Source organism: Lissotriton vulgaris, chromosome 1_1, assembly GCF_964263255.1.
Source record: "Lissotriton vulgaris chromosome 1_1, aLisVul1.2, whole genome shotgun sequence".
Lineage (NCBI taxonomy): Eukaryota > Metazoa > Chordata > Amphibia > Caudata > Salamandridae > Lissotriton > Lissotriton vulgaris.
This window is the reverse complement of record NC_141685.1, coordinates 1,998,369,883-1,998,392,298: the sequence shown is the minus strand read 5'-3', so window position 1 is coordinate 1,998,392,298 and position 22,416 is coordinate 1,998,369,883. Positions and strand designations below refer to the sequence as shown.

Genomic DNA, 22,416 nt, shown 5'->3' with positions numbered 1-22,416 from the left:
AGCTTGGAGAGTCTTTGTGGCTGTATTTTCCAGTTTACCCTGCCATTGGTTAGAAAACACATAACCCGCCCCAAAAAAGGTGGGCCAGCCAACCTTTCTGCAGCGGAAGAGGTCTCTCTCTAGCTGCCCCGGAACTGACCCTTGATTATCAGGAAAGAACGACCCAGCCGCACAGGGCCGGCGCACGCTGAGGTCTGCGCTGCCACGCACCACTTCCTGACGAATGGCCCTGTGGACTCTGGCATGCGGGAGGGCATTGGGCGTTCTTGTATAGAGGTCGATTAACTCACCGCAGCGAGGCCTCCTGTAGTGCACTGGGAGCTGCTGGCTTCCCGGTGCTTCTCTCGTTCCCTCGCTGACATGGTAGCTGGGGCAATAATCCCGTAAGCTCCCAAAGCGTCAGTGATAGAGTGTCTGACTTGGGACTAAGAGCAGTGTTTAATTTATTTTAAAAACAAAGTGTCTATGCCCGAAGCTCTGCTCAGAAGCCCACGGTTGTACGAGTAAATCTCGTCTCGCCTGATATCGAGGCGGATGGTCTTAAATACAGGTCATGACTCATTAATCCACTGCCAGACACCTTACATTCCAACCCTCCTGGTTCAGATCGAAGACTACTGATTTCAAAGCTACCCCCCAAAAACCGATTTGAACCCTCACTCACCCTCACTCACCCTCACTCACCCTCACCCTCACTCACCCTCACTCACCCTCAACTCCTCACTCACACTCAACCCCTCACCCTCACCCTCAACCCCTCACCCTCAACCCCTCACTCACCCTCACTCTCACTCCTCACTCACCCTCACCCTCACTCACCCTCAACCCCTCACCCTCACTCACCCTCAACCCCTCACCCTCACTCACCCTCAACCCCTCACCCTCACTCACCCTCAACCCCTCACCCTCACTCACCCTCACTCACCCTCAACCCCTCACCCTCACTCACCCTCACCCTCTCACCCTCACTCACCCTCAACCCCTCACCCTCACTCACCCTCACCCACCCTCACTCACCCTCAACCCCTCACCCTCACCATCACTCACACTCACTCACCCTCACTCACCCTCACTCACCCTCACCCTCACTCACCCTCACTCACCCTCAACCCCTCAACCCCTCACTCACCCTCAACCCCTCACCCTCAACATCAACCCCTCACCCTCACTCACCCTCACTCACCCTCACTCACCCTCACTCACCCTCACTCTCACTCACCCTCAACCCCTCACCCTCACTCACCCTCAACCCCTCACTCACCCTCACCCACCCTCACCCTCAACCCCTCACCCCCCTCACCCTCACACAGTGCAATAGGTCTCGGAGCATTTGAGTTAGAGCTTTTAGAAATGTTTATGGCTTTTTTTTTGTTGTAATTCTTTAGCATTGGCTACAGGAAACAAAAATGCTAAAGATTTACAAAAAAACCCCATAAACAATTCTAAAAGCACTAACTCTAATGCTGCGAGACCTATTGCATTTCCAATGCTTGTTGTTTGTTGTTATTGGAATTTAATTTACATGTGTTCATTGTGTTGATTGAATTCATGTTTTTTAGATCAGTTAAAAGGTCACCCATCACTGCAGGCAATGTTGCAAGTTTATCGATGATTAAGTGGCAAGTACAGCTTAGAGGAATTGTTGTTGTTGTTTCTGTTTGAGCTTTTTTGATAAGGTTGTTCAGATCCGACAGTTTCCTATCAATGCTTGTGACATGCAGGGATAGACGGTTAAGAAGGGTTAGTTGTATATCTATCTTTTCTGAATGGTATTCCATGGCCTTTGTTGTAAGTTGCATTGTATTGAACAAAGATGCCCAGATCGTATTCTCTGCAATTGGTGTTTCCTCTATCGACTTCCTTGTTGCTCTTCCTGATTCATGGGCGGCTGTTTCGCCTTTAGCCTCGGAGGAGTATGTGGTGACCATATTTTCCCATTCTTCATTCGTAAGAGAGGATGCATTACTGACTGCGCGAACTGATGTCTCTTCTTGTTCACCTGGAAGAAGTGAAATAGTGAATTTGTAGCGTTATTCCAGCTGGGAATGACGTCCTCAAAAGCACTCAGAAAAACAATTTCCTTTAAAGTTGGTGCATCTTTCAAATAAAGTTTTATTAAAAAATGTTTCAATTCATTGAATTATTAATTTCTTTCACGGTCAATGTTAATTGTTCATCGTTATAACTTATAATACATAGCCCAATGCATTTCGGGCAATTTGCCCTTCTTCAGGGGCATGGTAATTCTGTAGAAGGAAAATAAACACAACTGTAATAGCTTATTTAACCTCTTTAAAGAAGAGTTTTTAGGTTTCATGTTACTCCATTGAGAACCTTATATCCCCTTTGAATGTCCGCTAAAAGCGTCAAAAAGTGAAATCACAACCATTCATAGTTATGCAAGTATAAATGATATTGATGGCAATTCAACTCAAACAAACAATAGCGTGCGTACATGATGAAATGAAATAATGGAAACACCGTAATCCCCTATTTTTATGAAATCACGAAAAACGGTGTTTGGTAATAAGAGCAAATTCGTACCTTTGCTATTAGGAACTCTCGTGGAAAGTTGAAGAGAATTGATAAAGATAATGGCCTGTAAAGAACAATGTCGAAATTGTAGCAAATAATTTTAAAAAAAAAAAACAGTGTGAGGCGTGAAAATTGCGGATAGGTAAATAAACGTACCCAAGATTACGGCAGCGTCGGCTTGCTCAGGTATCAGTGATACTGATGGTCAAAGTTACGGGCCGCGTTCTAAAAATAAATAAACCCAACCGTTAAGCTAAACTGGCATCGATGCGAGAAGATTACTTCATAAACGGTGCACGAACTGAATCGACAGCCTTCCACTCACCCATTAAAAAGTCAAAGTAACTCCCGGTGAAGGGTTTTCGTGTCCAACACGCCAGGGTGAACAGCGAGTTTGTTAGTAGCGCGGATACTGCCGCTTTTAACCCGGAAGTATAAGTTACTCTTCCGGTGGTAAAAGATAGTCAAAATAAAAAACTGACTGATTTTGCCGATCGAAACGCACACACCCGAAGGGTGGCGTGAAACGAAATAAATATATGTGTGTAACAGACGAAAAGGTAATGAAGGTTTCATATTTAGTGCAAATGAAAAATAAATGAAAAATAAAAAATAAAGCCTCAAGGGACATTTTGATGGACAAGACGGTAGTGGTGCATAACTGTGTAGGAATGTCTACACTAACTCTAGTGCCAAAGCCAATAGTCTGAACCTCATAGGTTATCATATATATTCAGACAATGATAGACATCGATGAGATAATATCAAAATCAAATTCAAATACAATTTAGCTGAAACATTCCAAAAAATAAATAAATGAACAACAGTTATTCATAGTTCATAGAAGACAGTTATTTATAGTTCATAGAAAACAGTTCAAATCCATACAGTCATTGAGACCCTTCGGTTGGCATATGTTTAGAAAGGTCATCCAAAATATTTCTCTCTGCAATAGGTATTATGTGTTGTCTCTACCAGGTAACTATTTGGTAAAGGTCTATAGTCAAGTGACAACACAAATGTAATGAACCACAATAAATTAATAACCAACATATACTAACAGATGAACTCACCACTAACTAGGTAATAAGTGTTCTTTTATATATATTTATTTTATCCTGAAAATTTACGTTTTCATTTTTTTGATTTTTTGAATATATTCATTGTATACAGATATATCTTTTACATCAAATTATTGATAGTGTATAAATATTAAAATCCATTAGAAGACAAACATATAACAAAACACGTGATAATGCAATATGGCAAGTTAGGTCACAACGCGCGTTTCGGCTGGCTAGCCTTCTTCAGGTGGCCATATATTGCACTAAATAAAGTTGCAGGAAAAACTATGGGCTTGAGTGTAAGATAGATATCTTAGGGGATATTGTTCCGTCCACACGACATTACATGATTAGTTAAGGTGGTATAATCCCTTGAAGATATTTCTTCTTCTTTTATAAAAATTGATACTGAATAACAGGCTTTATGCAAGTCCCGTTTTATGACATGTTCGCTGGGTTAGCTATTCAAAGGGTGGTCATAGAGAGCAGGGTCAGCTATGCAGCAAAGGTAACCAAAGCGCGTGGGTAAATGTATGGATAAGTACCTGATAGGCTCATAGATCGTGCTTCCGAGAGTCAGAAGACGCCCTTCCCCGGTGAGAGATCCGCCGTCCACCACGTTTACGAGAGCCATAGCCAGCGTTTTCCATGTGAAGCTACGACTACAAGAATAATTCACTGCCCAAGACTTCTGACATAGTTTCCCTATGTATAGCAAGTGTATCAATTTTTATAGATAGGGGTCCCCTTCTTTCCAAAATGTCTCTACCAGGTAACACAGGTATCCTTTCCGAAATCAAAAATCTCAACTGGCTTGGAGTATGATTATAATTGTTGAAATGGCTTGCCAAGGGTGATTTGGAATTTTTTGTCCGGATACTACTCTTGTGTTCAATTATGCGTGTCTTGATTTTACGCTCAGTCTTCCCAACATAAGCCAGGCCACACGGGCATTTAATGAGGTAAATAACATAACGACTATCACAAGTCGCAGTGACACGTAATGAGATTGTGGTACCTTTATTCGGACGTTTAATCTCTTTGCCCTTGATTATAGCATTGCAATTGCCACAATTGTGGCAGGGTAATGTACCCTTATGCGGTTCATATCGTTCTTGCGTTTTTTTTAAAGAATTTCTTTGATGTTCTGGGACCTTTAAATGCAAACCTTGGAGTAAGCTGGAATATGTTATTAAAATCATCTTCCATTGTCAAGAGTGGCCAGTTTTTTAGTATTATTCGTTTGATCTTGGAACTTTCAGTTGAATATTTTGAAACAAATACCATTCGTTCTTGGCTGGGTGGTTTTGGATGAGCCTATAATGCTCGTCAATCTGTTTTCATCATTTTTGATTTTGCTTCTTCAAGAATCTCCATGGGGTATCCTCACTCTTTGAATTTGTTGATACATGTTTGAACACTCACTTTTAAAGATTCTTCAGTTGAAGAGATTCTTTTAATTCTTAACAATTGAGAATAGGGTAGATGTCTTTTCAATGAGGGTTGATGGAAGCTCTGAAAGTGTAATAGATTATTACGGTCTGTGATTTTAGTAAAGACACTGGTTTCCAGTCTTCCTTCATTGCTCTGTATTAACACGTCCAGGAAGGATATTTGGTGTTTTTGTATGTTATGGGTACATTTCATCCGGTCATTTACATGATTTAAGATCTCTATTGCTTGCAAGAGTTCAGCTTCTGTTCCTTTCCATAAGATAAATATATTGTCGATATATCTCTTATATAATAGTGGATTCTTTACCCAATGGTCCTTGCACAAAGTATTATCCAGTTCAAACCTGTGCATGAATAAATTTGCATACGCCGGTGCAGCGCAATTGCCCATAGATGTTCCAAAGCTTTGGATGAAATATTGGTCTTGCCACACGAAATAACTGTGATACAGTGTGAAATTCAGCAACTCCATGATAAATAATTTCAAACCTTCGTCCATGTCAGACAGCATCAAAAAGGATGCGGTCGCTCTAATCCGAAATTGTGTGGGATTGAGGTGTATGACGATTGAACGTCTATCGTGCAAAGAAGCATATCAGTGGTGAATTGTACCTTGTGGTCTTCCAGAATAGTTAGAAAGTGAGTTGTGTCCTTGATATAGGTTGTCATAGACTGTACCAGTGGTTGCAAATGTTTATCAATATACCTCCCAATAGGTTTGTGAATAGAATTAACTGTTGATACAATGGGTCTGCAAGGTGGATGGGTGGGATGTTTATGAACTTTTGGTAGCATGTAAATATAGAGTACTGCAGGATTGGTTTTTATGAGGTATTGTTTTTCCTTTTGTCCTATTACTCCAGAGTCCAACGTTTTATTTATCAGAATTGATAGAATATCCATGAATTGCTTAGTGGGGTTCTGCTCCACTTTGTAGTAAGTATTGGTGTCTGTTACACACATATATGTTTTTTCGTTTCACGCCACCCTTCGGGTGTGTGCGTTTTGATCGGCGAAATCAGTCCGTTTTTTATTTTTACTATCTTTTACCACCGGAACAGTAACTTGCACTTCCGGGTTAAAAGCGGCAGTATCCGCGCTACTAACAAACTCGCAGTTCGCCCTGGCGTGTTGGACACGAAAACTCTTCACCGGGAGTTACTTTGACTTTTTAACGGGTGAGTGGAACGCTGTCGATTCATTTCGTGCACCGTTTATGAAGTAGTCTTCTCGCATCGATGCCAGTTTAGCTTAACGGTTGGGTTTATTTATTTTTAGAACTCGGCCCGTAACTTTGACCATCAGTATCACTGATAGCTGAGCAAGCCGACGCTGCTGTAATCTTGGGTACGTTAATTTACCTATCCACAATTTTCACGCCTCACACTGTTTTTTTTTGTTTTTTTTTAATTGTTTGCTAAAATTTCGACATTGTTCTTTACAGGCCATTATCTTTATCAATTCTCTTCAACTTTCCACGAGAGTTCCTAATAGCAAAGGTACAAATTTGCTCTTATTACCAAACACCGTTTTTCGTGATTCCATAAAAATAGGGGATTACTGTGTTTCCATTATTTCATTTCATCATGTACGCACGCTATTGTTTGTTTGAGTTGAATTGCTATCAATATCATTTATACTTGGGTAACTATGAATGGTTGTGATTTCACTTTTTGACGCTTTTAGCGGACATTCAAAGGGGATATAAGGTTCTCAATGGAGTAACATGAAACCTAAAAACTCTTCTTTAAAGATGTTAAATAAGCTATCACAGTTGTGTTTATTTTCCTTCTACAGAATAACCATTCTCCTGAAGAAGGGCAAATTGCCCGAAATGGGCTATGTATTATAAGTTATAACGATGAACAATTAACATTGACCGTGAAAGAAATGAATAATTCAATGAATTGACATTTTTTTGAATAAAACTCTATTTGAAAGGTGCACCAACTTTAAAGGAAATTGTTTTTCTGAGTGCTTTTGAGGACGTCATTCCCAGCTGGAATAACGCTACAAATTCACTATTTCACTTCTTCCAAGACCCAGAAGGAAGATCTCAAATAGCATCATCATACACTAACTATCTTTTTTCACTTTGTATAAACCACGAGTGCGACTGTTCTGTAAAAAAATTCTGTACTTCTTGTTCACCCCTAGCTTTCCCTTTACTGCTGCCGGGTGTGATAAACGCCGGGTCTGACTGTAGTCTAGTGAATGCTGGAGTTAACAATTCCAGCTTGATGATGGTATTATTGTCGGTATTAACATCGCTGTTGATGGTTCCTGGAACCTTTTTCTGGACCCCATTGTCCTGAGGAGTCTTATTGGGACTTCCATTTGCGTGAACGAGGGCGCTGGCACCCGGACTTAATTGCGAGTTCCTGACTTCTGCTGGTTTGGCTGGAGTTATCTGAGATGATAATTCTAGTTGAGATGGTTTTGGGATTAAGTGGGTGGACTTGTAAATCTATAGATCCTATGGGTGCTATCGACTTAGGATTCCATAGACCCAGTGTTGGTTGATTCTGAAATTACAATTATACGCAGATTGTTTCTGCGGGAGCCTTTTTCGATGTCCTCATTCTTGGCCCTTATTACCGCCAGTATTTTCTCCATGCTGGCGCAGGATGTGCCAACCTCCTCCACATGATCCTCCATAGTAGAAATTCGCTGCTCAGCCTCTGCAATCTGAGTGTCATGTTTCTCCAGATTCACCACCATATTGTCTATGCGCAGGTTCAGATGGTCTATCTTGCAATCAATGGTGTGTAGGCTCTGTTACATATTCATCAGCATACGCTCCAGTTTAGTGCTCGATCCTGCTTCAAGATCTGGCTCAGTGTCGGAGGCATTGGGAGTTTGGGGCTTACAGTTCTTTTTTACCTCGAGATTCAGTTTGGTCTGCTGCTTATCCGTTCTTCCCATATTGAGGCGTGAGGTAGAGTGAGTACACACAGCAGGAGTGAAATCGTACTTGGGGGCAGATGGCGGGACACCAGGGGATCACCAAGGCGCCACTGTTGCAGCAGATTACGCAGGACCCTGAGAAGTAGAGTATTACAAGATGTTTGGTGCATGTTTTCTTGTTGCGACTTAAGTGCAGACCACCAGCTTCTAGGTTTTTGATATGCCAGGGCCTGCAGCGCAAAATTCCACACAGTCGGTAGGGCACCAGAGATAAAGAAACGGCAGTAAAGTTGAAAGTTGCACAGGTCAGCAGCAGGGAGATTCTCCAGTTAGGCGCAAGCGTCGCAACCAGATAATTGGCAGCCCTCTGATTTGTACTCTTTCTAGCACAGCCTTCTTCGAAACCCCTCACGCTGCAGCTTGCTCATCCCTCACCGCAGCCTGTCCATTGGCAGAGTATTGTGGCGGTTAGTGCGCAGATACAATGCAGAGCCGGAAAAAATTAGAGTTCTAGTGTGGGCACTGTAATAGGGGACGGTGATATTGCAGGCTCAAAGGTCCCAGGCCTTGCAGGCCAACCCCCTCATGGCACCTGTAAGAGTAGAGGATCACATGAACTCCTCTGTGTCATGCAGAATAGATCGTCACAGGGCTCCCAACGCTGTGATAATCTCCAGAGCTCCACTTCCTCATGTGTCAGGCTGTTGAATATAAAACTCCAATACCGCATGCACAGGGCCTACAATGTGCAGAGGGGGAATTTTCATCTGCGGCCTAGAAGACACGGCGCTCACCCGTTTCCCAGCGTCAGGCCCGAGCATCAAGAGCGGGGCAGCCATCACATCATACATTTACCGGGCGTGCAGGGTCTCGCAGCGGGATCGCAACAATCAGGCTGACAGGCACTGCGAGTGTCGCCACTGCCCCGGATATGTCCCGGTAGCCACGCATTCTCACAGCAGAAGGCCGGGCGGGGGGCCCGCAATGCAGACGCCTCACCGTCTCAAGCCGGTCTCTGCAATGGTGGGTGAGCTCCGCGGCACGAGAGCGCGCAGATGCTGACCTCGAACCTCAGGCAACTCAGCAATAATAAATCAGTGCGCTGGCACTCCCGCAGCTCCCGACCTTCGCCGCAGGATCCGGGCACAGCGGCAGGGCAGTCAGTAGGCACCCTCAAGGATCTTGGAATGTATCTTCACCGCAGGGCCGCTATCTTGTGACAGGGCAAAGCAAAGTAAAACAGGCAGTTACAGGCTCATATTCGCCAAGGCAACAGCATCAAAGTACGCCTCGATAGTCAGAGAGGCAAGATATGTGAAGTAGAGCCGTGGATGGCGCCAATATGGCAGGATAGTGGGCGGATAGTAATCTCGACCAGCAGAGCTGCACTACAGTGCTGCCATCTTGCTCCGGGCTCTCTAGCGGCCCTTCATTGTGATAAATAACTTAACAGTTACAAGCTTGATTTGTTCACTAGGGCAACCTATTTCTGTTGCCAAGGGTCTGATCAGTTTGTTATAAAAAGTTGTAAGCGCATCAGCACTTACATTGATTGTGAAAAGCCTGTGTTAAGATCAATAGGCATTTAAGGATGGATTGTTATTTCTCCAAGTCAAAGCATATAGTTGTTTTGCTCGATGACATTTCAGATTACCTTTGTATGGAATGATTTTGGTTACTGCCTCTGACGAAATTCATGGGGAGAAGATTTGCACTGTAATAAATCTTGCTAGGCTCTTCTTAGCTGACTGCCTGGATCTTGTACTAAAGAAAACATTACATAATACATACAACAATAGATATAAATGTATATCCATATAGATACATAGATGGCCTTTGGGTCAGCTCTTTTTTCTATTGGTCTGTGAGTGTCATTTACCCTCAACTTTCATACATGACATCAAACTGCATGTGGTAAAGGTTCAGTTCATGTCAGTCATTTGCTCTCTTGCCCTGTAAATGTTGGCATTTTCTGATCATATGTGTAAATCTACCTAAATGTGAGTATGCTTCAGTGTAAGGGCTGGTTGGCCCGTCCTTTAGTGCTGAATGGTTCCCATTTTATTTCTTTGTCTCTCCTTTTTATTTATTGTTTCTTAAGAGGTCTATACAGATGTTTTGGCAGTGCAAAAGGGTTGGTTATTTGCTGCTAATTTCATCTGCTGTATGCCACATCCCACTTGGTCATTTCCTCTAAACCAGGAGGCCTTTATGGAATGCTGTTGTCCATAGTATACTGTTGTTTTACCACTTCAAGATGGCCAATATATCGGTTCTAAATGTGGTGAACATACTGAACTTTAAAACAATGATAGCTTATTTACAATATCTGTGCAAGTTAGTTCTGTTATAGCAGGCATTTGCCTGTCATGTGTAAATGCCAGCATGTTTTCTTTTTTTCTACTTGTATAATTTAGATTTATCTTGCACATTTTGTTGAGTTGATGTGTGGTTTATTGTGGTTTTGTCAGAGGGTGAATGCAAGAATGAGTCCATGAATGGATACATGAGTTCAAAGATGGCTGACTCAGTGGATTCATGATGACTTATTGAATGCCTAAACACATGTTTGCAAACACAACAGGTGATGGACCGAATGTGGATCAATGTCACACACTCACCCCAGTCCAAAGATCTGGGCCCAAATCCATCGTTTTTTTGCACTCCACACCACCCTGGGTTAGACAATGGCGATATGCAAATCAGCTCTGACCCTGTGCCCCATGGGAACAGTCCAGTCCGAACTACAAAAGCCATGTCCTTCCCAGAACGGAATCAAGCATCCGAGGACCGGACCGGTTTCGAGGTAACACCTCTCATCAGCCCGGCTAGCTTGACTCCACCACTGGAGTCAAGCTAGCCGGGCTGATGAGAGGTGTTACCTCGAAACCGGTCCGGTCCTCGGATGCTTGATTCCGTTCTGGGAAGGACATGGCTTTTATAGTTCGGACTGGACTGTTCCCATGGGGCACAGGGTCAGAGCTGATTTGCATATTGCCATTGTCTAACCCATGGTGGTGTGGAGTGCAAAAAAACGATGGATTTGGGCCCAGATCTTTGGACTGGGGTGAGTGTGTGACATTGATCCACATTCGGTCCATCACCTGTTGTGTTTGCATATTCCGCCCTAAGTACGCTGGGGATGCCCAGACGTGGGTCCCAGGCACTCCACACCACTGGAGTCAAGCTAGCCGGGCTGATGAGAGGTGTTACCTCGAAACCGGTCCTGTCCTCGGATGCTTGATTCCGTTCTGGGAAGGACATGGCTTTTGTAGTTCGGACTGGACTGTTCCCATGGGGCACAGGGTCAGAGCTGATTTGCATATCGCCATTGTCTAACCCAGGGTGGTGTGGAGTGCAAAAAAACGATGGATTTGGGCCCAGATCTTTGGACTGGGGTGAGTGTGTGACATTGATCCACATTCGGTCCATCACCTGTTGTGTTTGCATACTCCGCCCTAAGTGCGCTGGGGATGCCCAGACGTGGGTCCCAGGCACTCCACACCACTGGAGTCAAGCTAGCCGGGCTGATGAGAGGTGTTACCTCAAAACCGGTCCGGTCCTCGGATGCTTGATTCCGTTCTGGGAAGGACATGGCTTTTGTAGTTCGGACTGGACTGTTCCCATGGGGCACAGGGTCAGAGCTGATTTGCATATCGCCATTGTCTAACCCAGGATGGTGTGGAGTGCAAAAAAACGATGGATTTGGGCCCAGATCTTTGGACTGGGGTGAGTGTGTGACATTGATCCACATTCGGTCCATCACCTGTTGTGTTTGCATAAACACATGTTTGGCACAAAGGGTACTCTCATTCATAATAAAGAACTATTGGCATTAGCGACACTTGTTTTGCTGTTTGTCTCTTTTCAATTCACCACTTTCAATGCAAATTTTATTTTGTGTTTCGATTTGATAATACTCTCCTTTGAGGGTACAATTTTACTGTGCTATTGCAATCTGTTCAGAAAGGTACTGATATTGAATAATAAATATTATTGTTAGTCATAATATCAATATTATTGAGAATAATGAGCACCTACATGGAATTGTATAAATAAACCCTTTTTTGTTTTCGTACAAGACTGGATTTTATTTATATTTCATGCGTTAAATTGTAAGCAACTAGCATAAAAAAACAAGATCATTTATATTACATGCTTAGACTTGAAAGCCCTTAGCACAAAGAGTTGACAGTATCAAAAAAAATAAACTATAATAAGCTTCTCATCTATAAGCATAAAATGAACTTTATTAAGTACACTGCATGTTTGTGCTTTTCATTAGCCTCTTAAGTGCTGCGCCTATACCAACGGCCGACGGCACCACTACCTCGGGAGTGCTGCCGTTGGACGTTCCAGCTGCACCTGCGCAATGGAACGGTCAGCACTGGAGCTGGACGTTCCAAAGCAGCTAAGGTGTTAATAATATTGTGATCTGTAGGCAAGAAGTCATGAAAATGCTGTTATAGTGCACACAAAGTATAATCACTTAAAACATGCTATTAGATCCTACTTGACCTGGCCTATAATACACAAATCTACCATCACACCCAAATCTGATTTCTCATACAAGTATGCAATACCGTATCCTCTTACCATACCTAGCCTACCTACCATACGTAAACTTTCATATCCTTCTACTGTACCTACATACAATACTTCATCTGCTTTATCTAATCTACCATATGTACCTTAACTAACCACCATAGCTTCTATAGCTACCATACCAAACCTACCAAATCTCTCATATCTACCTTCCGTACCAAGCTAACACTGCTATCATACTTAACCTAACAACCTTTCATACTAGTTTACCATACTTTTCTAACATATCTACCCTAAAATACCTTATCATAGCTCCCTGCCACACCGACCTCCTATGCCTACCATACTTCACCTACTTTGCCTAATGTATTCACAATGAGTAGTCTACCATTTCTTCCATACCTACCATACCTCACCTATCCTAACCTATCAACCATAACCTATGCTAGCTAGCTACCTGCCTAGCATGCCGACTTACCTACATCATCCAACCTAACATACCTATGTACCATGCCTACCATACTTAACCAACCTAAAATACTGTAGCTACCCTGTCATAGCCTAGCATGCTACACCTAACCTATTACACCTACTTCCCCGTCATACCTTTCGGTATAATAGCTAGTTAACCTACCATAACTAACCTACCACACTTATGCTACCATTAGAACCTACCTCCGCCTCTACAGTGGACATGTTATATATGCCCTGAGGTAGAGGTTGTATGGAAAAGAGTCAAGTTCTGTTTTTGTAACGTCTAGTAAAAGTTTTGGACACAGCAGCCTGCTACAGAAAGCATGCGTATCTAATTTAGGGGGCCTCTAACAGTGGCCTAAAGTGCTGAGGCCTGCAATGCAAAAGTGTAGGTTAGAGCTTTTTAATTGTATGAAAAAGGCATTACTTCTGTAGAAATAGTGAGACGCCCTGGCTTTGTCAATGATTGTTTATTGTAGCATCCAACAACACAAGGACTGGCAGTGCATCAAACCTTAAACCACTGCTCATGTAGCTACCTCTAACAGGTTAGTTAACAGACGAGTCATGGGGAGTAATGTGAAAATAAATTGTAGGAACCCACAGTTTGTCAAATGATTAGCAATCCGAGCAGGAGAAAAATATCCGAATAGGATGAGCGTTCTTCCACCAGGGCGCTGAAAGAATCCCCGCGTATGTTATCCAGGTCCCACTCGCACTTCTTTGTGTACTGGTTTCCTCAGCTAAGGGGTATGTGCATTCCAATATTTCTATGCATATATAATGTACTTGGCTGCCAACCGTATATTTATTCATAAATATGGGTTTCAGTTCTTTAGATGCTCTCTTTTCCGTTTGTTTCTATATGTTGTTCTACTCCAAAGTGAATTGCTATAATGTAGTCAAAAGTTACTTTGGTTGTTGCTTTTCGGTTGCTACTTCAGTCTGGCTAAATTGATATAACTTAAACCTCAGAAGTATGATTGTACTAGTATCTTGCATTTTTATTACAGTTGTTAACTAACATATTTGCTTTGGTTTTAGGTCAGCAATAGTGCGCTGTCCGAAGAAGCTGTTCTGGGCTTTGAGTATGGAATGAGCATTGAAAGTCCAAAGTTGCTGACAGTTTGGGAAGCTCAGTTTGGAGATTTCTTCAATGGCGCACAGATAATATTTGACACGTTTATCTCTGGAGGTGAGAATTAAAACGAAATAGGAGGTTCTTAATCAGTTTAAAAAACATTATTGGCTTAACTGGCATTAATAATCACTTTTAATGCGCATGTATGCTTAGCATTGAATATGATTTGTCACTGCAGGCTAACGTTTGCTGTGCGTGTGTTTCTAAAACAAATAAAGGTATTTTTTTAAAGCCATCTTAAATGAATATTCAACATTTGAATGTCATTAATTGCTGATATAATTGCCTTTGCTATTTATTTCTGGCGATGGTCCCTACCTACTTGTATCTAAGCTGAACATTAAAATGTAGGTGGTTGGAACCCTCATTGGTACAGACGTTTGTTTTAAGCAAAACTAGAGACCTGTGCACGTATAAACCTGGATGCTGCCCCTGCTTTTACAATCTAGGTGCTTTAAGTCGCCCAACAAAATGCTAATTTATGTCATGACTCATGGTCCCTACCCATTGAAAACATGAAATTACACATCGAACATATGGAATAAAACAATTACAGATATTGATTATGAATTGGTATGGTGTGCCGAGGCATGACTCGGCATGTGACGTTACCCTTTGGTTTGGACAACCTTGTAAACTTAATTTTCCTTGTTAGATGCTTCTTTTTGAAACCTGTACTGTTGCGTTCTAGATGCCCCTAACCTTGTGCATAGCATAAACCAATAGAAGGTCGAGGATGCAGGGAAAGGAACTGAAGTGGAAAGAGGATTCAGGGGCAGACCAGGGAAGAGGCAAGGAAGCAGAGTGTGTTCAGGGGCAAACCATGGGCGTGTATAAGCCTGCTTTTTTTTTTTTTTTTGAGTGATCAACAGTGTTATTTGTTAGTCAAGTAGGTCACTTTTTACATATTCAGAACTTATGTATTATTCACAACACAAAGTGACTCTCTTGATTTAAACAAATCAATTGGACTTACGTATCATTGTTAGTTACAGATATTACAATTTTTTAACCATACTATGTGTTCTGCGATGGTAACATTTGACCTCCAATCTTCTATCTGCCTGAAATCCTATTTGTAAGCCTGCTTTTATTAAAGTATTAAAGCAATTCATGACCATCCTTCCCCTCAGAGTCTTATCGCTTAGGTCATATAGACCTGGTATTCCAGTTGCTGTATTCTATATGGTGAGTCCAAGTTTCTTTATTGGAGTATACTTTTGGGCAGCTGTTGCGGACCATGTAGTACTGTTGGCCTTTTAATTTCAGTACAGAGCCTTTGATACTGCATCAAAGATCACCATTAATCAATCAATCAGTCATTTGTTAAGCGCACTACATACCCGTGAGGGTCTCAAGGCGCTGGGGTAAAGGGCTGTTATCGTATAAAAGCCAAAATCATGAGCGGCAACAAGCAGTGGTAGTCTTTGTTCCACTCAAAGAGACAGTGTATTAGAAAATCTGAGTCACAACAACACCCAGGGGAAGAGAACAGTTTGTAACAAACACTGTAGACAAGACTGATCAAATTTTGTTTGCAAGATCAAGTCTAAGGGCCCGATTACAAGAATGGCGGTCTTTCACCGCCGTACACGGGGTGGTGGTCTTGCGTCCACCCTATTATGAGATGGTTTTTTGAAACGCCACCGTTGCTAAGGCTGCGCAAGGAAATCGCTGTTCCCTGGTGGTGGCGAGGCGCACAGGCCTATATAATATTCAAGGCTGGCCCACCACGGTCCGCTGAGCATATTATGAGTTTCCCCTGCACCAACCATTTCATGGTGGACTCACCGCCTTGAAAAGGCTTGGTGAGAGGAAACAGCCCCCGCCGCAATGGGGATGCATTCAAGGGGTCACTACGTGTGCCCCCCTGTTTGCATGCACCCCAAGTTCCAGGGTGACAATGACTTCATGGCTGATGCCGTACTGGAACTTCTTTTGCATTCCCACTGCTGTGCCCGTTTTCAGGGCACCGCTGTGGAAAAAGCAAAAGAAAAGGCAGGAAAAGTCGGCCAGATGCGAGTTCAACTCGTAATCTGACAGTCGGTCTGTGGCAATACAGATGTGTCAGAGCATGGAGGAAACCCGGGGTGCACTGGAAGAACACAAGCTAGTGTTTGGTCAAGCGTGACCCGAGAGTTCCTGGACTCCTTTCATTCAATTGGTTGGACTCAGGGCAGGGATCATGGGCTGGCAGTGAAAGAGATCTGGCAGATTCATGGGAGAGAGAGTCTGGTAGAGAGAGGTCTAATGACGCGGGAGGACAGGCGGAGGTGGAGACAGCGGCATATGAGGTGTCTGAGGTCGGAGTCTTGGCGGCGTTGGAGCACGGCCTGGAGAATGGATGAATTCAGAGAGATTGCAGAGTCCATTGCCTGTGGTCAAGAACACCCAAGGGAAGGAGTGCTGGACTAGGCTGCTGTGACTATGGTCTGGAGTCACGGCTTCAGGCAAGTATGATTAGCAAGTGTACACATGTTGGGAGTGTGGTTTGCCCCATATGGGGCTTCAACCCTGTGGGAGTTTGTACTCTCCTTTCGACAGTAGGTACCTTAAAACTGAAGACACTGTTGTTTTGGCAGACCGGCATGGGCGTGTACTATTCTCACATATTGTGTTTTCTATTGCATGAATCTGCAGGGCTATGTTTCTCCTTTAAAACCTTCGTGAACTATGGGTTTCTTTAACGGTCACATCATGTTCAGTCACAGTACCGAGGTGCTTGGTTGGTGACCAATATAAATAAACTGAAAGCCAGATTATTAATAGCTGTGTAGTTAGGTTTTCCCGAGGGTGCTGAACCGAAGGAGGAGGACTGGGTGTAAAGAGGTGAAATACAGATCCAGGACCTACGAGGAGTGGCTTCTGTTTTTTTGGTTACCTGACATTTGATTGACTGAATCTAAGTTTTGAGAAAAAAAGTAGAGTGACAAAGCAAATTGAGTGGGTCTTGCATCTCTTGTCCTGTCACACGGTCCCTGGATGGCTTTGGCAGTGCTGAGCTGGTGCAGCACCACTAAAGTCATAATCTGCCCCTAAGTTTTTGGAGCGTAAAGAGAATCTGACAAAGACAGTTAAGGAACAAAGAAAAACTGAGGAAAATATTCCTTGGAAAAGGAATTGTAAAAGAAAACACTGCGAACCAGAAGAAAATCCCGAGAGACAATTAGACTCTGAAACTAGCAGGAGTGAATCACCTGTGGCTAAAAGATCAATAAGAAGGAAATTGCCTAATAGAAAGTATGCTTCAACTGAATGGGTATGTTTAGCTACAGTATCAGAAGAAGTAGTAGAAGAGTTGGAAAGTTACAGTCTAGTGAATCACTACTATTATAGATTTGAGAGTGAATCTCAAAGCTTAGCAGAGACAGATGAAGAACGACCTTGAAATAACAGAGACTGTAAAGAGTAAGTCAAAAATTGTTGAAAAAAATGAGATTAAAAATTAAAAGACTGAAACTTACCTTATTGAGAGCCACAAAAAAGATTATTTTTTTAATTTTAAAAAGTTCTTGTTCGCATATGTGAGTCGTGATAATTTTTGCCTGAATAGGAAGATGGAGTACAGCAAATGCTGTAAATTTGTAGGGTTATTGATCATATTGATATTATTAGTTTTATTTGGGCTGTTTGTATGCTTCCTATTTTAAGTGGGACATGCTTCTATAAATATTGAATTAAGTATTGTTAGGAATAAACTGAAACATCACACTTTGGAGCATAAAGAAAATGCATATAGTGGATTTCAGGATAATTTCTAGAATAAAATGCTATAATGTAATCTTTATGAAAATTAAAGAATGCTTTGTGTAAACTTTTCTCCTTACTTCTGTTGGTGAAAGCTCATCATACGGACAATTTTCAATTGTTCTTTGCCATGTAATGTATTTCTTGCTGTATTTAAATGTGTCTTTAGGGGATCTTCCCACAATAGAAGATAACAACGGTGTAAAATGTGAGAATAATTGCACAAATTTGTTATGAAATTATGGGCTAGATGTAGGTAAATAGTATTTACCGATTCGTAAATACTGAATTTTACCGTTACTGTATTTACGAACCGGTAAATGCTATGTAGCTAAAAATTCGATAAAAATTACTGAATCATTAAGGAGGCCCATAGGAATGAATGTCAATTACCGAATCGGTAAAAGGGGAAAGCATTGAAGGGTGGCAGGGTGTCACTTTGACACCCTGTTGCACCCCTCAATTGTTTATGGGTGCACATATTGCCGACATACATCCCCTAAGGGCATGTATGTCTGCAACATGGCACTGAAGCAATTTGCATTAAATTGATTTTTTTTTCTTTTCGTTATTTACCACCAACTTGCAGTTGGTGGTAAATAACGAATCCTAACATGGAATAAGCACTCATTTAAGTGCTCCCTACATTAGGAATTCGGTAATTTACCGAATCAGTATTTAAGAAATCGGTAATTTACAGATTCCTTAAATTACCGATTCGGTAAATTACCGAATCCTTAATTTTGGCCCCCTACATAAGAAAAGCCTATTACCGGTCGGTAACAGCCGAAATTCTTTAATTTCGGCCGTTACCGACCGGTAATAGGCCCCCTTCATATGGCCCTATATCTACTAAACAGGAGTATGTGTGTAGTTAAGTGAGTAACAAAGAAAATTGAGTTTACTAGGGAATATAATGAGAGAAAAGTGAAAGTGGCGAGAGATTGGAGATAGATGAAGGTTATAATGGAACAAGTAAATGAAGAAGAGGAATTTAGATTGTTGAATGAATATTCTAGCTAAGGACTGATTTCAGTCTGTTATGTAATTGGGTGGGATCTTGCTTTGTTGTTTCCAAGAGTCTATCATGTAAAAGAAATGGATGATCCAGTGGACCTTTGAAGAGTGAAACAGAGTTTCAGCAAGGTAGTTTTTGATATATTAGTGCTATGATTCCTTCTACAAATGTGGCAATGAATGGTGTGAAAATTAGACGTTTGTCTACTATAGTAGATAAGCTTGCAGTAGATCTAGCTGGAGCATTGAAGCAAGTAAGTGAATAGGCTCTGCGCATTGGAATAACATATACTATAGTTTAGACGTAGGACTGAAGTCGACTAGGTCTCTGTCGTATATATTAAACTTAATTGTGAGTGCCAGCTAGCTCAGAGGTCACTAGAAACTTTCTTGAATAATAAAGAAGGGATTAGTTTCTGACAACCGCATAAACATGACAACTTGGTTTCCCAAGAATAAGAAATCAATCTCTAGAGTCACGCAAACAATAGATAGCTATTTTAATCAGTCAATCGAGCATGCTTCGTTTCACCAGAGGTGCTGAGAAAATAGAGAGACAGGCGTTTTCAATAAAAAGCATTTATTGAACAGTCTTCTTTCTCAAGCATAAGAAATGTACTGCTAAAATCGTAATACTGGTTATAAAGTACAGAGTATATAATACGAACAGTATTATAAAGTAGTACTGTAAAAGCATGATTTGGTTTCTTAGCCATAAATTGCTTAAAACATATAAAATACATACAGTGATCAAATAATGACTAAAAGTACTCAACTGGTGCTTATAAAATACACCTACCTAGGTGTACCTGACCTAAGCCTAGCACAAGGGAAGAAGTAAGTGAGGAGTAGCTTTAGTTGAGTATTTTTCTGCTAAGAATCTATTCAAGAATTCTCTAAGGGTCTAATCCGCTCCGTACCTTGGTTTAGAATGAAGGAGGTCTTGTATCTCTCTCTTAGGGCTGTATTTCCCAGCAACCCGCAAGGGTAGGCTGGAAACACTTGAGCTGGATTTTTCGGCTGGAGAAAAGACATCTCTCAGTGCGTCAGCTGGAGGGCCGGCTTCCTTCGGCACTTGCTGCTGCAGGGCATCGGGCAAGTATTTCTTCTATCTGCTCCAAACCACTGTGTGTTTGTCAGGGCAAATGTAGGCATATTTATACTTTGAAGGTGCCAAGTTTGACGTGTGATTGGACTTAATAACGTCATCAAAGACTCAGTTCTTCGAAAACTCCATGATTTTCTAGATAAATTAGTATTCAGGCAGGGGGATGTCCCTAGCTGCGGAAGGCGGGTTTCTCTAAGAAATTATTGTTGATTCTTGGAACTGAGCTGAAGTAGCCATGCCGTACTTGGGCTGCATAGGCTCAGTCTAAATATGGTCATGATTTCTATGCCTATATAAGGATTGGATAATGTATACCTATATAAGGGCATGAATCGGGAAAAGTTACACTAGGGTCCTAGATTCGTTTACAACACCCACTCCACGATTTTAAGTTCAATAAAACTAAACGTATAAGCTCTGAACATATCTAAAGCAAATGTTAACAATCCCTCCCAAAATACAAATTGCATTTGAAAAGGTTTGTTAAAATGTAACCAGTGAAGACTTGTATGAACAAACAGGTCTCTATAAACATGAAGCATAGTGTAGGAGCATGCATTCTGTTATTCATCAAATATAAAATTACAATCATGAAATGTCTCTGAAGTTTACATAAAAAAAGTTTGAGTCTATCCCATAGCATAATATTTTGTTATGATGATTAGGCCAAATATTGTCTTTTAGGAAGTTTTCAAAAGAAATCTTGTTCTCTAAGAATAGTTCTCCTTTTAGCAGATTACTCTGTGCCAAAAGTTCACATTTTTATCACAGAAAAGTTCTCAAGTTAGATGGTTTAAAAAAAAAAAAAAAATGAAGGTCGAATTTTAGAGTTCAGGGAACGCTGTTTGCATGAATCAAAAGTAGTTCTCGGTGTCAGGAGAAAACATCAGATCATCTAAGCTGGCAAAGAAACCGTCCACCATAGTAGGTGAAAGTGGAATCACTTCAGTTAACAAGTCAAATGTGCATAGATGAGGATCATTGCTGTTAGAACTGGATATTTCTGGCTGGCTAAGGCTGATGCCAAAGCCAGGCAGAAACCACCATTCTAGTCAGGGCAAGGGAGTCACACGCCAAGATAACCCCTGCTCACCCCCTTGGTAGCTTGGCACGAGCAGACAGGCTTATCCCGGAGGCAATGTGTAAAGCATTTGCGCACGCACACAACAGCAACAACATCCTAGGCACACCACAAAAGGAACTCCACACAAGGTTATATAAAAATAACTTCTGTATTGCAAAACACATCAGATAGTAATCACACAACATACATTGTGCCAACTTACGGGCAATATTCATAAGGGATTATTTACAGGACAGGGCCACATGGGCCACTGTCATAATCAACACTTTTAGAACTAGAAATACTGTTAGAAATAGCACTTTTGAACATATAACAATCAGAAGTTTCACACATGATGCATAGAACATTCAGAGGTGTAGGAAAGACATGATGTATAAACATACATTCAGCGGTGTAAGGAACAAGGCACATGACGCATCAAAACACATTCAGAGGTACCGGAGAAAACACATGATGCCTAAAACATTCAGAGGTGTAAGGGAAGGAAAACACATGATGCATAAAAACATTGAGGTGTAGGTAAGACACATAATGCATAAATCACATTCAGAGGTGTCACAGGCATAATGGCATAGCACATTACGCATAACTCATATTTGGGCCTAACCAGTAAAAACTACAGTAGGCAATCTCTCACTAGTCTAAACACATTAGACACTCCCCCTAAGCATAACTCACGTTTAGGGGCCTAACTCATATAGTGAAATAAACTCTCACTAACATAAACCTACACAGGTAAAATAACCTCATATTCACATTGCGCAAACATCACCTTAGGCAATCACTATCAAAAACATAGAAATCACATTGCGCAGAAATCACATACCAGCCCCCTGGCCAACTGGCCATCCCACAAGGGGACTCAAAAATCCCTGTGTCCAGAATGTCAGGGCGCGCTGCCAATGCAGCGCCAGTCAGGGAAGCTCCACCGGCGCAAACCTAAACGTTGCAGCTGCCCACTACTTGCTGGGCAGCTGAGAACAGTCACAAGGCCTAAACGTTGCAGCTGGCACTAAGTGCTGCGCAGCTGTAGAAGGCCTGGCACCACTGTGCCATCTCTGTCCCACACAGGGACTCTCTCTTTCACATTGCGCCTAAACGGTGCAGCTGCCCACTAATTGCTGGGCAGCTGTGAACTTCAAACTGCGGCAAGGGCTCTCACTGGCCCTAGACAAACTGCGCCGCAGGGGTTGGAGCCACACAGGCTCTTAAACAGCTGAAGGGCGTTGGAGCCATCTGGCTCTGTGAATTCTCTGCCCCCAAATTGTTGGAGCCCTCTGGCTTGAGGGATCTACATATGCCTTGGTGGTGCGCACTAGCGCTCTGCAAATAATCAGGCC

General features: G+C 42.1%; 1 protein-coding gene across 1 annotated transcript in view; it reads left to right on the top strand.

The window, feature by feature from the left end:
• The window catches only part of DHTKD1 (dehydrogenase E1 and transketolase domain containing 1), a 1,474,452-nt gene that overhangs the window by 942,949 nt on the left and 509,087 nt on the right, over positions 1-22,416 (top strand). The window contains exon 11 of the mRNA XM_086919908.1: positions 14,024-14,174. Within this exon, the coding sequence (XP_086776034.1) occupies positions 14,024-14,174 (151 nt within the window). The remainder of the gene's footprint in view (positions 1-14,023; positions 14,175-22,416) is intronic.